The sequence below is a fragment of the Ornithorhynchus anatinus genome, chromosome 17, assembly GCF_004115215.2.
Source record: "Ornithorhynchus anatinus isolate Pmale09 chromosome 17, mOrnAna1.pri.v4, whole genome shotgun sequence".
Lineage (NCBI taxonomy): Eukaryota > Metazoa > Chordata > Mammalia > Monotremata > Ornithorhynchidae > Ornithorhynchus > Ornithorhynchus anatinus.
Genome location: NC_041744.1, coordinates 2070951 through 2085573, shown reverse-complemented (window position 1 = coordinate 2085573; position 14623 = coordinate 2070951). Strand labels below are relative to the sequence as shown.

The 14623-nt window shown below is 58.6% G+C and overlaps 1 protein-coding gene across 1 annotated transcript; it reads right to left on the bottom strand.

Moving 5' to 3' along the window:
• Positions 1–303: 303 nt before the first annotated feature.
• Positions 304–14350, bottom strand: SSC4D (scavenger receptor cysteine rich family member with 4 domains). The gene is made up of 9 exons (XM_029082774.2): positions 14301–14350; positions 11544–11722; positions 7286–7321; positions 5894–6199; positions 5244–5315; positions 4638–5126; positions 2477–2791; positions 2212–2289; positions 304–844 (listed from the first exon to the last, which is right to left on the bottom strand). Exons 1-9 carry the CDS (start codon positions 14348–14350, stop codon positions 528–530), a joined length of 1842 nt encoding a protein of 613 aa, XP_028938607.1. The 3' UTR covers positions 304–527.
• Between the last annotated feature and the right edge of the window lie 273 nt (positions 14351–14623).

The window sequence follows — 14623 nt, the reverse complement described above, 5'->3', positions numbered from 1 at the left end:
CCAGGGTGGGGTTGACCGGCACCCAGTCACCCCCAAATTCTCTGAGATGCCACCGCCTGGGCCCCGTCCCGGCCCCCGCCCTGCAGCCGGGCACGTGTCCGCGGGGATGCTGGCTCATCCTGCTCCCTAGGAAGTGCGGAGCAGAGAGGCCGGGGCCGGGGGGCCGGGGGTGGGGTGGGGGGCCGGATCGGGGCTGGGCAAGAGAGAGCTCTCCAAGTGGGGAATGCTAAATGTGCCACCCCTGCCCCCGGCCAGGCTCAGACCGCCCCCGGGTCCGGACCCGGTCTCCCCACGGACCCTTTCCTACGCTCCGGATCTCCCCCCACACCCTGTCAGGACTCCCTGTCCCATCCGGGGCCCTTCCAGAGACAGATGGGGCAGCGGGCAGGGGTTGGACGGCTCACCCGCTACCCCCAGCCTAACCTCCGGTCACCCAAGAGAGGGCTGCCTCCATTCGACCATCCCAACCCCGACGGGGGCTGGGGTGCCCCTTCCCCTCTGGAGGGTCAGCGGGGGCTCTGAGGGCCTCACCGGAGGCGGCAGAGAGCCCCCGCGTCCTCCGAGTGGTCACAGTTATGCACGTCCCAGCGGATGTGGGAGCACCGCAGCAGGGCCGCCTCGTCCCCCTTGCACTTGACGTTGTCCAGGAGGATGGGGCCGGCCCCGGGGCCGAAGCGGGCCTCCCCGCGGGCCTCCAGCTCCCGGCCGCAGCCCAGCTGGCGACAGACCACCCGCACGGCCCGCAGGTCCCAGGCGTCGTCACACACCGTGCCCCACTGCCGGTGCAGGAACAGCTCCACGCGGCCTTCACAGCGGTGACTGCCGTTCACCAGGCGCAGGTGGCCTAATAATAACGAGAATTACGGTATTCATCTATCTATTTATTTCTATTCATATCCGTCTCCCCCTCTAGACTGCGAGCTCCCCGTGGGCAGGAATGCGTCTGTTTCTTGTTATACTGTTGTTGTTTGCTGTTAAGCACTTAGTACGGGGCTTTACACACAAGTGAGTGCTCAATAAATACCATCGAATGAATGAATATTGCACTCCCTCAAACGCTTAGGACAGTGCTTTGCACACAGCAGGCACTCATTCGGCGCTTATTATATGCCAAGGACTGTTCTAAGCACTGGGGGAAGTCAATCAGGTTGGACACAGTCCCTCTCCCAAATGGGGCTCACACTCTCATTCCCCATGTTACAGATGAGGGAACTGAGGCACGGAGGAAGTGAAGTGACTTGCTCAAGATCACACAGCAGACAAGTGGCAGAGCTTGAATTAGAACCCACGACCACCGGGTGCTGCTTCTCATAAGGGGGCGGGCGGGCACGGAATGGGCCCCAGCCAGGAAGGACCACAATAAGCCTTCCTTTCCTCTTCTCCCACCCACTCCGCATCACCCTGACTCGCGCCCCACCGCACTTATTATCTGCCCTTTAGTTCTATTCATGTCTGTCTTCCCCTCTAGACTGTAAACTCGTTGTGGACAGTGGGTGTGTCTGTTGATTGCTCTATTGCATTCTCCCAAGTGCTTAGTACAGTGCTCTGCACACAGTAAACGCTCAATAAATACGATTGAATGAATAAATGAATGAATGAAGCCAAGCTTGCTGTCCAGGCCCCAGGCCAGACCCTTCCCTTCCACCCGGGCTCCTCACTGCGGGTCCTGAGAACTTTGGATCAGAACCAGAGCGGGCTGGGGGTGTTGGAAATCTGAGGGGGACGGGGGCGGAGGGGCTGGGGGGGGCTGCGGAATTGGGGAGGAGGGAGGAGCCCAGGAAGTTGGAGGACCAGGTGACTGAAAGTCTGGGACCTGAGGTGGCTGGGGAGCTGAGAAATGGGGGATTGCATCAGTTCACTGATAGACATCCGTGCTGGGTCCCTGGGGAAGAGTCAGGGATGGAGAAGGGAGAATCAGGGGTATCTGATGGTTCGTGCTGGGTCAGCGGGGAGAGGGGAGAGTCGGGGATTCCCGTGCTGGGTCACTATGGGAGAGTCGGGGATGGAGAGAGGCGAGGCAGGGGTGTTGGATGGCCCGTGCTGGGTCACTGGGGGAGAGTCGGATTTTGGAGGGTGCATCCCTATCAGTGAGGGCGGACGTCCAGGAGGGCAACCTGCACACCGTCCTCCCAGCGTCCCAGGAGCCCTGTCGGAGAAAGAGTCGAGGGCCAGATCCGGCAGCATGGGGAAGGGGCTGGGGGGGGTCCATACCGTCTCTGGGAGGGGGGACGGCCGCCGTCGTCACCTCAGGGCCCTCCTCTCCGACACGATCTCCCGCCTCCTCCGGTCCTGAGACAGCACCAGACAGAGTCCCCGGGGGTACTAGGACTGGGCCGGGGCGGGGGCTCCGCCGGGGGACACCCCCAGGCTGGGCATGGGGAAGACTGGGGCCTCTCCGGACCTCCCCCCTTCGTAGCCCCCTCCAGGCGGCCCGGGGGTCCTGTCTTCCCCGGCCTGCGGCCCCCGCCCCGCTCACCGAGACAGATGACGCCCGCATCCTCGTGGTGGCCGCAGTTGTGCTGGCCCCAGCCCAGGTGGAAACAGTCGCCCAGCCTGGCCTCGCGCCCGGTACAGTCCACGTTGTCCAACAGGACCGGGCCGGTGCCGTAGCCGAAGTAGCCCAGGACGGTGGCCCCCAGCGCCGGCCCGCAGCCCGCCTGGCGGCAGGCCACCTGAGCGTCCAGGAAGCCCCAGTCGTCGTCACAGACGGTGCCCCAGCCGCTCGGGTGCAACACCTCCACACGGCCCTGGCAGCTGCCGTTCCCGTTCACCAGCCGCAGGCTGCCACCTGCTCGGGGGGGAAGGAGGGGACGACGGGGGCGGAGGCCAACGCCCACTCCGGGCCTGAGCTGAGGGCCCCTCGCCCCCAGTTCCTGCCTCCCACCATCCCACACGCAGAAAGCCTTGAGCAGGGTGAGCTCGGCCCTGCTCCTCCTCCCCCTCCACTCTCCCAGGGCCCAGATGCCCACCTTCTGCCCCTGGAAGTGGGCATCGAAGGCAGACCGGGCCCCCTCCCACCCTTCCAACTCACTTTTGTCCCCCGGACCCGGCTGGGCCGTCAGGGGCAGCTCGGTGCCCGGGGAGAGCCGGTCTCCAGCATCCGTCACTGTGGAGACACGCGGATCGGGGAGGGGGTGTCCCACGGGCTGGGACCCCAGAGAGACGGCAGGAAGCCGGCCTGAGTGGAGAACGCCCCCATAAACCCTCCCGGGGACCCAGGAAAAGGAGGCGCCCACCATCCTGACCCCAATTGAACTGCAGGCCTACCCGCCTCTAATCTAGCCCCAGCCCATGCCCCTCGCCCACCCCTGAGGAGAATGAGGCAGGGGAGGCGAGGAAGAAACGGGGACCTGCGAGACCCCCTCTAACCGGACAATTCAGGGAAGGCTAACTCTTTCTTGACCGTGATCAAATCAATCGACCAGTGGTATTTATTGAGCGCTTCCTATGTGCAGCGGACTGTACTAAGCGCTTGGAGAGTAATAATAATAATGATGTTGTTGGTATTAATTAAGCGCTTACTGTCCTAAGCATTGGGGTGGATACAAGCTAATCAGCTTGGACACAGTCCATGTCCCACATCTTCATCCTCTTTTTCCAGATGAGGTCACTGAGGGCCAGAGAAGTGAAGTGACTTGCCCCAGGTCCCAGAGCAGACAAGTGGCAGAGCGGGGATCAGAACCCAGGTCCTTCTGACTCCCGGGTCCGGGCTCTATCCGCTAGGCCGTGCTCCTTCGCTAAGTACAATGTAACAGAGTTGGTAGACACGTTCCCTGCCCACAACGAGCTCTGAGTCATGATCCCCCAAAAGGAGATGGAAATAAGGAATCCTCCAAGATTCCCTGCTCCCCGTTCCCAGCTGGCATGGCTGTGGCTGTCGCCTCCCCAATTCCGGTCTCCCCAAGAACCTGGACCTAGCCCCCAGGGGCCCCGGCCAGATTCAGGCGGTAATTCCAACTTTGGTCCCGGGCAGAGAGATGCCCCTTCTCCGAGGGGGTGGTTGGCACCGGTGAGGGGGCTCCTTACCCGTGCCGGCTGCGGTGAGGGCGCCTCGGTGGTCCCGGGTGGCCGAGGTCGGGGGAGTCGTGGTAGAGGAGATGCCGTTCCCTGCACGGAGACGGAGGGAGGTTGGCGGGAACGCAGACGAGACAGAGACGGCAAACGGGCTGGCGGGCCCCTCATCCTCCACCCGGACCACCCGAAGCCCGCACCGCTACGAGGCCAGGAAGGCGGAGATGAGGGCGTGTGGTTCAGTGGTCTGGGGTGACGCCCCCACTCCTTCCCAGGGGTCCTGAGTTTACACCTTCTGCTACCTTCGCCTCACTTTTAACATCTCAAGTCACTTAACTTCTCTGTGCCTCAGTTCCCTCATCTGTAAAATGGGGATGAAGACTGAGCCTCACGTGGGACAACCTGATGACCCTGTATCAAGCACTTAACAAATACCAACATTATTATTATTATTTTGTATCACCTCCGTCAGCCCTCGGGGACTCGCGGTTCTCTTTGTGGTTTGAACATCTCCATTTTCATCCTCTACCCACCGAGCCCTTCTTCCTCCAAGCTGTAAAACCCGCCTCCCCCGTTAGACCGGAAGCTTCCCGTGGGCAGGGATCGTGTCTCCGACCTCGATTTACACTCACCCACTTGCGTAGCCCAGTGCCCCGCATACAATAAACACGAACGGATCGATTGGTACGGGCATGAACCGGGATACTCTGGGGGTACTTTTGGGGCGTGGGGGGCTGCCGGGGCCTCGCCCGGGGCCCGTGTCCACGGGCCGGGGAAGGGGTATTCCACGGCGCCCGCACCGGAGCAGACGACGCCGGCGTCCTCGTGGTGGCCACAGTTGTGGATGCCCCAGCCCAGGCTGTGGCAGGCGGCCAGGCGGGGCTCCCCGCCCTCGCAGTGCACGTTGTCCAGCGCGATGAGGCCGGTGCCGTAGCCGAAGTAGGCGTTGGTTTTGGCGGCCAGCGCCCGGCCGCAGCCCAGCTGGCGGCACACCACGGCGGCGTCGGGCAGCCCCCAGTCGTCGTCGCACACGGTGCCCCACGTGCCCCGGTACAGGATCTCCACGCGGCCCTGGCACGGCGTGCCGCCCCTGGCCAGGCGGAGGCTGCCGTCACCTGGAGGCCCCGGAGAGGCGGGGGAGAGAGCGGGACCACAGTGCACCCGGACTCTGGGGTCTCAGCGCCCTCTCCCCGACTCCCCGTGGGTCCAGGAAACAGCGTGCCCTCGCTCACCTTTCCCATTCAGCAGCACGGTGGGGGTCGCTCTGCTGGTCAACACTTTTCCCACCAGGGTGGGCAGCAGCTCTGGAAAAGAGGGATGGGGCTGAAGGGGAAACGGCTCGGCCTAGCGGATAGAGCACGGTCCCGGGAGCCAGAATCCACTTTTCTGCTGTGTGATCTAACTAAGTCACTTGGCTTCTCTGGGCCTCAGTTCCCTCATCCGGAAAATGGGGATTAAAACCGTGAGCCTCATGTGGGACTGGGTCTGGTCCCACCTGCTTAGCTTGTATCTACCCCAGGGCTTAGAACAGTGCCTGGTACATAGGAAGCACTTTACAGATGCCATTAAAAAAAAAAACCCAGATGCGGTCGAGGATTTTAGCGGGGAGCCGTGGCGGTAGGTGGAGGCTGAGAAGCAGAGATCTTCAGACCCAGAGGGTCTAGAGAGGTCATCCAGGCATCCCCCTGTCCCCGGCTCCTTCCCCTCTCTGTTCCCAGCGCCTCACAGACACGCTAAGACGACGGCAACGGGCCGGTCTCTGTGGGGATGAAGTGGGGGTCCGGGGAGGGGTGACATGGGTAGGTCCGGGCCCCCCCCCGGGGGCACCCCTCCTCCAGCTGGGGGGCCGTGGGGCAGGGGGCCGGAAGGGGCAGGTCCTCACCGTTGCACACGACCGCCACGTCCTCGTAGTGATAACAGTTGTGGACGCCCCAGCCGTGGCTCCCGCACTCGCTCAGGGCGGCCTCCCGCCCCTTGCAGTCCACGTTGTCCAGCAGGATGGGCCCCCGGCCCTGGCCGAACATCAGGGCCGTGGGCACGGGGAGAGCGTGCCCACAGCCCAGCTGGCGGCACACCACGTTGGCGTCCACGAGGTCCCAGTCGTCGTCGCACACGGTGCCCCAGGAGCCGTTGTGCAGGATCTCCACGCGGCCCTGGCACCGGCTCCGCCCGCTCGCCAGCCTCACTTCTGTGGGCACCGGCAGCAGGGTCGGGGGGCGAGGAGGGGCGAGGCCTATCTCGCGGCTGACCTCTCGCCCACCTCCTACCCCTGGCCTGGAACGCCCTCCCTCCTCAAATCTGACAGACGATTCCTCCCCCCTCACTTCAAAACCTTATTGAAGGCCCACCTCCTCCGGGAGGCCTTCCCTGACTGAGCCCCCCTTTCCTCTTCTCCCACTCCCATCTGCGTCGTCCCGACTCGCTCCCTTCATTCCTCCCCCCCCAAACCCCACAGCACTTATGTCTTTATCTCTCAGAGTGGCTCAGTGGAAAGAGCCTGGGCTTCGGAGTCAGAGGTCGTGAGTTCGACTCCCGGCTCTGCCACTCGTCAGCTCTGTGACTGTGGGAGAGTCACTTCACTTCTCTGGGCCTCAGTTACCTCATCTGTAAAACGGGGATTAACCGTGAGCCTCTCGTGGGACGACCTGATTACCCCGTATCTCCCGCAGCGCTTAGAACGGTGCTCTGCACATAGTAAGCACTTAACAAATACCAACATTATTATTTATTTATTCATATCGATGTCAGTCTCCCCCTCTAGACTGTAAGCTCGTTGTGGGTAGGGAATGTGCCCGTTTATTATTATATTGTCCTCTCCCAAGCGCTCAGTACAGTGCTCTGCACCCGGTAAACACTCAATAAATTGAATAATCGAATGATTGAATAATTGGGGGTGCCCCAGAGGGCCGAAGGGTCCCGTCCAGCCCTTCCTACTCTACCCCCACTCTCCTTTGTCTCCACTCGCCAAGCTGTGTGACCCGGGTCAAGCCCCCCGAAATCCCCCATCCTCTACCAGGGTTCCAGTTTTCCCAGAAGGTTTGAGGGACTGATGTCACTGTCCAGCTAAGGCAGCGGGGAGAGGAAGGATGTTGGTGGGTGGACATTGCTGAGCCCATGGGGGGGTTACAGATTTAGGCGCTGTAGCAAGGCCGGGGGTGGGAGAGACCAGGAAACCGCTCAGTCCAGCGCTCCGAGCACAGTCCAGTGCTCTGGATGTACTGGGTGCCTAGTACAGTCCAGGGGACGACTGTCCCGGGGAGCTGGGAGGGCCTACCTGGGAAAGGTAGCGGTGTGGGCTCCAGGGTGCCGGCTGGAAAGGCAAAAGAAGGGGATTAGACAAATTAGACAACCCGGGCCAGAGGTCCCTGCCTTTGCCCTCGGACAGCTAATGATAATGATAATGATAATAATAATGTTGGTATTTGTTAAGCGCTTACTATGTGCTGAGCACTGTTCTAAGCGCTGGGGGAGAGAAGCAGTGTGGCACAGTGGAAAGAGAACAGGCTTTGGAGTCGGAGGTCATGAGTTTGAATCCCAGCTCTGCCACTTGTCAGCTGTGTGACTGTGGGCAAGTCACTTAACTTCTCTGTGCCTCAGTTACCTCATCTGTAAAATGGGGATTAAGACTGTGAGCCCCACGTGGGACATCCTGATTCCCCTGTGTCTACCCCAGTGCTTAGAACAGTGCTCGGCACATAGTAAGCGCTTAACAAATACCAACATTATTATTACAGGGTAATCAGGTTGTCCCACGTGAGGGTCACAGTTAATCTCCATTTTACAGAGGAGGGAACTGAGGCACAGAGAAGTGAAGTGACTCGCCCACAGTCACACAGCTGACAAGTGGCAGAGCCGGAAGTCGAACTCACGACCTCTGACTCCGAAGCCCAGGCTCTTTTCCACTGAGCCACGATGTTGTCTGTTAAGCGCTTACTAAGTGTCAAGCACTGTTCTAAGCCCCGGGGTAGATAGAGAAGCGGCACGGTGTAGTGGATAGAACAGGGGCCTGGGAGTCAGAAGGTCATGGGTTCTAATCCTGATTCCGTCGCTTGTCTGTTGCGTCACCACTTCGCTTCTCTGGGCCTCAGTTTCCTCATCTGTAAAATGGGGATTGAGACCATGAGCCCGGGTTTGAGAGCATGAGCCCCATGTGGAAGGGAATGTGTCCATCCCAATTCGTATCCATCCCAGCACTTAGTAGACTGCCTGCCACATAGTAAGTACCTAACAAATATAATCATAACAATAACACCACCTAATCAGGTTGGACACAGTTCGTGTCCCACAGGAGGCTCAGCCTTCATCCCCATTTTATAGATGAGATAACTGAGGCCCAGAGAAGTGAAGTGACTTGCCCAGGGTCACGGACAGAAAAGTGGCAGAGCTGGGATTAGAATCCGGTCCTTCTGACTCCCGGGCCCATGCTCTATCTACTAGACCACGCTGCTTCTTGGTGAAGATAAAAAACTTCCCCTACTGGAGGACTGGATGGAAGCCTGGCAAATCACTTAACTTCTCTGTGCCTCAGTTCTCTCATCTCTAAAATGGGAATTAATAATAATAATGTTGGTATTTGTTAAGCGCTTACTATGTGCCAAGCACTGTTCTAAGCTCTGGGGTAGATACAGGGTCATCATGTTGTCCCACGTGAGGCTCACAGTCTTCATCTCCATTTTACAGATGAGGTCACTGAGGCCCAGAGAAGTGAAGTGACTTGCCCACAGTCACCCAGCTGACAAGTGGCAGAGAGGGGATTCGAACCCATGACCTCTGACTCCCAAGCCCATACTCTTTCCATTGATCTGTGCCCCATGTGGGACAGGTTCTGTGTCCAACCCAATTACCTTGTGTCTACCCCAGTGCTTAGAACAGTGCCTGGCACACAGTTAGCGCATAACAAATACCGTAACTATTATTAATATTACTATTAAGTCCCTCTCTCTTCCTGAGGTGCTTAAGGTGGGGATGGTCATTTGTTTATCAGAGAAGCAGCGTGGCTCAGTGGAAAGAGCACAGGCTTTGGAGTCAGAGGTCATGAGTTCGAATCCCGGCTCTGCCACTTGTCAGCTGTCTGACTTTGGGCAAGTCACTTCACTTCTCTGGGCCTCAGTTCCCTCATCTGTAAAATGGGGATGAAGACTGTGAGCCTCACGTGGGACAACCTCATTCCCCTGTATCTACCCCAGCGCTTAGAACAGTGCTCTGCACGTAGTAAGCGCTTAACAAATACCAAACAAATACCAACATTATTATCTATCTGTAATTTATGTATATTAATGTCTGTTTTCCCCTCTGGACTGTAAACTCGTTGTGGGCAGGAAATGTGTTTGTTTATCCTTCTTGTCGTACTCTCCCAAGCGCTTAATACAGTGCTCTGCACCCTGTTTGCGCTCAATAAATACGAATGAATGAATGAATGAATGAATGAATGAATGAATGAATGAATGAATGGCAGCCCGGGAATTTACGGGGTAAGGGCGCCCCCTCGCGTCCAATTCCGGTAACGTCTTGTTCGAGTCTAGGCCCTGAGCTGTGGCCACCCAAACTTTGGCTCACCTACGTTAATAATAATAATAACAATAATAATAATAACGTTGGTGTTTGTTAAGCGCTTACTATGTGCAGAGCACTGTTTTAAGCGCTGGGGGAGATACAGGGTCATCGGGTTCTCCTACGTGAGGCTCCCAGTCTTCATCCCCATTTTACAGATGAAGGAACTGAGGCCCAGAGAAGTGAAGTGACTGGCCCACAGTCGCACAGCTGACAAGCGGCGGCGCCGGCATTCGAACCCATGACCTCCGACTCCCAAGCCCGGGCTCTTTCCACGGAGCCACGCTGCTCCTCTAAAGCCCGAGGTCCACCCTGGAAGCCCTCGCCAAACAAGCCAGCTGTCCAGAGGTCCAGAGGACCTCCAGTGGTTGCCTATCAACTTCCGCCCGAAACAAAAACTTCTCACTCTGGGCTTCAAGGCTGTCCATCCCCTCGCCCCCTCCCACCTCACCTCCCTTCTCTCTTTCTCCCGCCCACCCCGCACGCTCCGCTCCTCTGCCGCCCACCCCGTTCTCGCCTGTCCCGCCGACGACCCCCGGCCCACGACCTCGCCTCCCCCAAACTCACTCGCTTCCCCTCTTCAAAGCCCTCCTGAGAGCTCACCTCCTCCGGGAGGCCTTCCCACACTGAGCTTCCCCTTTTCCCTCTGCTCCCTCTCTGCTCCCCCTTCCCCTCCCCTCAGCTAAGCCCCCTTTCCCTCTGCTTCTCCCCCTCTCCCTTCCCCTCGGCACTGTGCTCATCTGTCTATATTTTTATTACCCTATTTATTTTGTTAATGAGGTGTCCATCCCCTTGATTCTATTTATCGCGATTAAGTAGTCTTGTTTTTGTCCGTCTGTCTCCCCCGATTGGACTTGTGAGCCCATCACCGTTGCCGAATTGTCCACTCCAAGCGCTTAGTCCGGTGCTCTGCACATAGTAAGCGCTCAATAAATGCTATTGAATGAATGAATGACTGCTTCTCTCCCCCCGCGAGCCCATCCACGAGCCCATGTGAGGGTCAGCTGGGCAGGGGAAATCGAGGCAGGGCCCTGGAATTGAGGAGGGAGGAGCCCTCAGGGCCATGGAAGCAGCAGGTGGAGCGGATAGAGCATAATCCTGGCAGTCAGAAGGTCATGGGTTCTAACCCCTGCTCTGCCACTTGGCTGTGTGGCCTTGGGCGAGTCACTTCTCTTCTCTGGGCCTCAGTTACCTCTTCTGCAAAATGGGGATGAAGACTGGGAGCCCTGGGCGGGATAGGGACTGTATCCAACCTGATTTGCTTGTATCCACCCCGGGACTTAGTACAGTGTCCAGTACGTTGTAAGCACTTAAATACCATAATTATTATTATTAGGGGTAGAACCCAGAAATGGGGGCCGGGCCACCGGGCACCTCTTCGGGCCTGACAGCAAAGGGGTAGAAGAAATGTCACCAGCTGTGTGATCTTGGCCAAGTCACTTCACCTCTCTGGGTCTCACTTACCCCATCTGGAAAATGGGGATTGAGACTGTGAGCCCAGGCGGGACAGGGATTGTGTCCAACCCGATTTGCCCGTATTCACCCCAGCGCTCAGTACAGTGAGAAGCAGCGTGGCTCAGAGGAAAGAGCCCAGGCTTGGGAGTCAGAGGTCATGGGTTCGAATCCACCTGTCAGCTGTGTGACTGTGGGCAAGTCACTTCACTTCTCTGAGCCTCAATTCCCTCATCTGTCAAATGGGGATTAACTGTGAGCCTCACGCGGGACCACCTGATGACCCTGTATCTACCCCAGCGCAGTGCTCTACACATAGTAAGCGCTTAACAAATACTAACATTATTATTATTATTACAGCGCCTTGCTATGTGTTTACCAAATACCATTATTAATAATAGTGGGATTAATAAAGGAGCAGCTCTCTGTGGTGCGAGTGGACTGGGAAAGGAAGAGGCGGGAGAGAAAACAGGTCGGGACACCGCGTACAGCACAACGAAGGGAAGGGAGAGGGAGGAAGACGAGCTCACCTGGCGGGAGGAGGAGGAGAAGGAACAAGGCCCAGGGGAGCAGGAACGGGGGGACGGTCCAGGGGGCCGGACTCCACGCTCTGGTCTTCTGGACGGGGCAGGGACCAATGCGCATTTCGACTCCTCGCACGCAGGGCCCGGCGGTGACGGTCCGGGGGCCTCTCCGGGAGCGGGACGGGCTGTGGATTGGAAAGCCGAGATCAGCGGCTCCTCCCCGGGAGCCCGGCCAGTGGTGGGAGGTGGACAGGGGACCCGAGAGTTCTCTCCTTCTGCCACCCGGCCCGCACGCTTCTCTCCTCTAACCCTCTCACGGGGCCACCATCTCGCCAGTCTCGCCGCCGACCCCTCGTCCACATCCTGCCTCGGGCCCGGGCCGCCCACCCTCCTCACAGCCGGCAGAAAAGTGTGAGTGGAGGAGAGGGAGGACAGGTGTCGAATGCCCATTTTGCAGACGAGACCCAGAGGCCCGGAGAGGCCAAGTGACTTGCCCGAGGTCACCCGGCGAGTGGGCGGCACAACTGGAATACGAACGCGGGTCCTCCTCCTCCTCTTAAGCCTGTGCTCTTTCTGCTAAGCCACCCCGCGGATAGAGAGAGAGCAGCGGGGTTCAGTGGAAAGAGCCCGGGCTTGGGACTCAGAGGTCATGGGTTCGAAACCCGGCTCTGCCGCTTGTCAGCGGTGTGACTGTGGGCAAGTCACTTCACTTCTCTGGGCCTCAGTTCCCTCATCTGTCAAATGGGGATTAACTGTGAGCCCCACGTGGGCCAACCTGATTTCCCTGTATCTACCCCAGCGTTTAGAACAGTGCTCTGCGCTTAACAAATACTAACATTTTTAAATAGAATCCTGAGAAGCAGTGGGGCCTATTGGAAAGAATCCAGGCCTGGGAATCAAAGGACCTGGGTTCTAATCCCAGCTCCGCCACTTGTCTGCCGGGCGACCTCGGGTAAGTCACTTAATAATACTAGTGATGGTATTTGTTAAGCGCTTACTATGTGCCGAGCACTGTTCTAAGCGCTGGGGTAGATACAGGGCAATCAGGTGGTCCCACGTGAGGCTCATTGTCTTCATCCCCATTTTACGGATGAGGTCACTGAGGTAATAGCGCTCAATAAATACTATTGAATGAATGAATGAATGAAGTGACTCGCCCCAAGTCACCCAGCTGACAGGTGGCGGACCCGGGATTCGAACCCATGACCTCTGACTCCTAACCCGTGCTCTTCCCACTGAGCCACGCTGCTTCTCCGGGCAGAGCTCGGGGTGGACCGACCTGACCTCAGGAGGGGCCCGGAGGCCCGGCACACAAACGGTTCAGCGGGACAAGGATGAAAAATAATCTAGTCCGGGCGTCGGGTTTTCAATACTCCATTCATCAGGCGGGGGCCGGGGGGAGGCGGGAGCGCCCCTCCGAATAATGTCGCCTTTTGTGCTTATCAGCCCGGCCTTCCTCCTCTGTGACAGGCCCCGGCCCGGGCCCGGGGACGAGGCTGAAAGATGGAAGCCGAGAGGTGGGGCGGCCAGACGCGGGAGGGGGGGAAGAAGAGTCTGCCCCGGGGTCCGGACCGATGCGCCCCTGGACGGGTCAACTGCCCCCCTCTCACAGTTTCACGCTGCCCCGGGGCCCCGGGTCCCGCCAAGGCCCGCCGCCCGGGGTTGGCCGGGTTTTAACCCCGGGCCCTGAGGGACGTGGGTAGCGGGGAAGGGGATCCCGTGCCTTGCGTGACCTATTGGAAGCCGCATGGCCTAGCGGACAGAATGCGGGCCTGGGACACGGGTTCTAATCTGCCACCTGTCTGCTCTCTGACCTTGGGCAAATCACTTCACTTCTCTGGGCCTCAGTTTCCTCATCGTTAAATGGGAATTAAAACTGTGAGCCCCAGGTGGGACAGGGACTCTGGCCAATCTGATTATCTCGTATCTACGCCGGCGCTTAGAACAGTACCTGGCACATAGTAAGCGCTTAAAGAATAAAATGATAATATTATAATTATTGCTATGGGACCCCGACCCGGTCCCGGGTGGATCCTGCCTCGGGGGGGGGGCACGAGGATCGAAGTGTGTGTGTGTGAGTGTTGCCAGGGAGGGGGGTCCTGTGTTTTGCCACGAGGTCCTTGACCCGGTCGCGTGGCCTAGTGGATAGAGCACGGGCCTGGGAGTCAAAAGGACCTGGGTTCTAATCCCGGCTCTGCCACCCGTCTCCTGGGCAACCTAGGGCAAGTGCTTCGCTTCCTCCGCGCCTCGGTTACCTCATCTGTAAAATGGGGATTAAGACCACGAGCCCCATGTAGGACAGGAACTGTGTCCAACCTGATTTCCTTGTAATCTTCCCGGTGCTTGGTAAGTAAGCGCTTACAAATCCCACACTTCATTCATTATTATTATTACTATTAATCATATTTATTGAGCACTTGCTGGGTGCAAAGCGCTGTACTAAATGCTTGGGAGAGGACCCTAGAACATCAGACTCATTCCCTGCCCCCAATGAGCTCACAGTCCGGAGGGGCAGACAGACATTAATATAAATAAACAAATAAATAAAAGATAGATACATAAATTACAGGCATATACAGATATATGCATTTATTTATTCATTCAATCGATCGTATTTATAGAGCGTTTACCGTGTGCAGAGCGCCGTGCTCAGGGCTGGGAGAGGAGACCCGGGTGGGAAGTAGACAAGGTCGCCGTCCCCCATCTCGTTCCTCCCGCATCCCTCCCGGAGGCCGGGTCCCGGAGAGGGGGTGGCCCACCTACCTGGCCGGGGGTCTTTCTCCGGGAAAAGGAGCCACCGCTTCCTCGCTCATTCGAGGACTCCAGGCCGGGTGGGGAGGAAGAGATCAGGCAACGGGGCGGAGAGCAGACAGGGGGCAAGGGGGGCCAGCCATGGGCAGCAGGGGTCGGGCCGAGCTCCGGGGGGCCGGGGGCTGAGCCGGGCACTGCCGAGGTCATCGCCGGGGGGATCTCCCGGGGACCCAGAGGCAGGGCCGGGGGCAGGGCCCGGGGGCGGCTCGGGTTTCAGCGAGGAGGGAGCGGGCAAAGGCCTTGCCAGCGGGAGTTGGCACGGGGAGGGGTCGGGT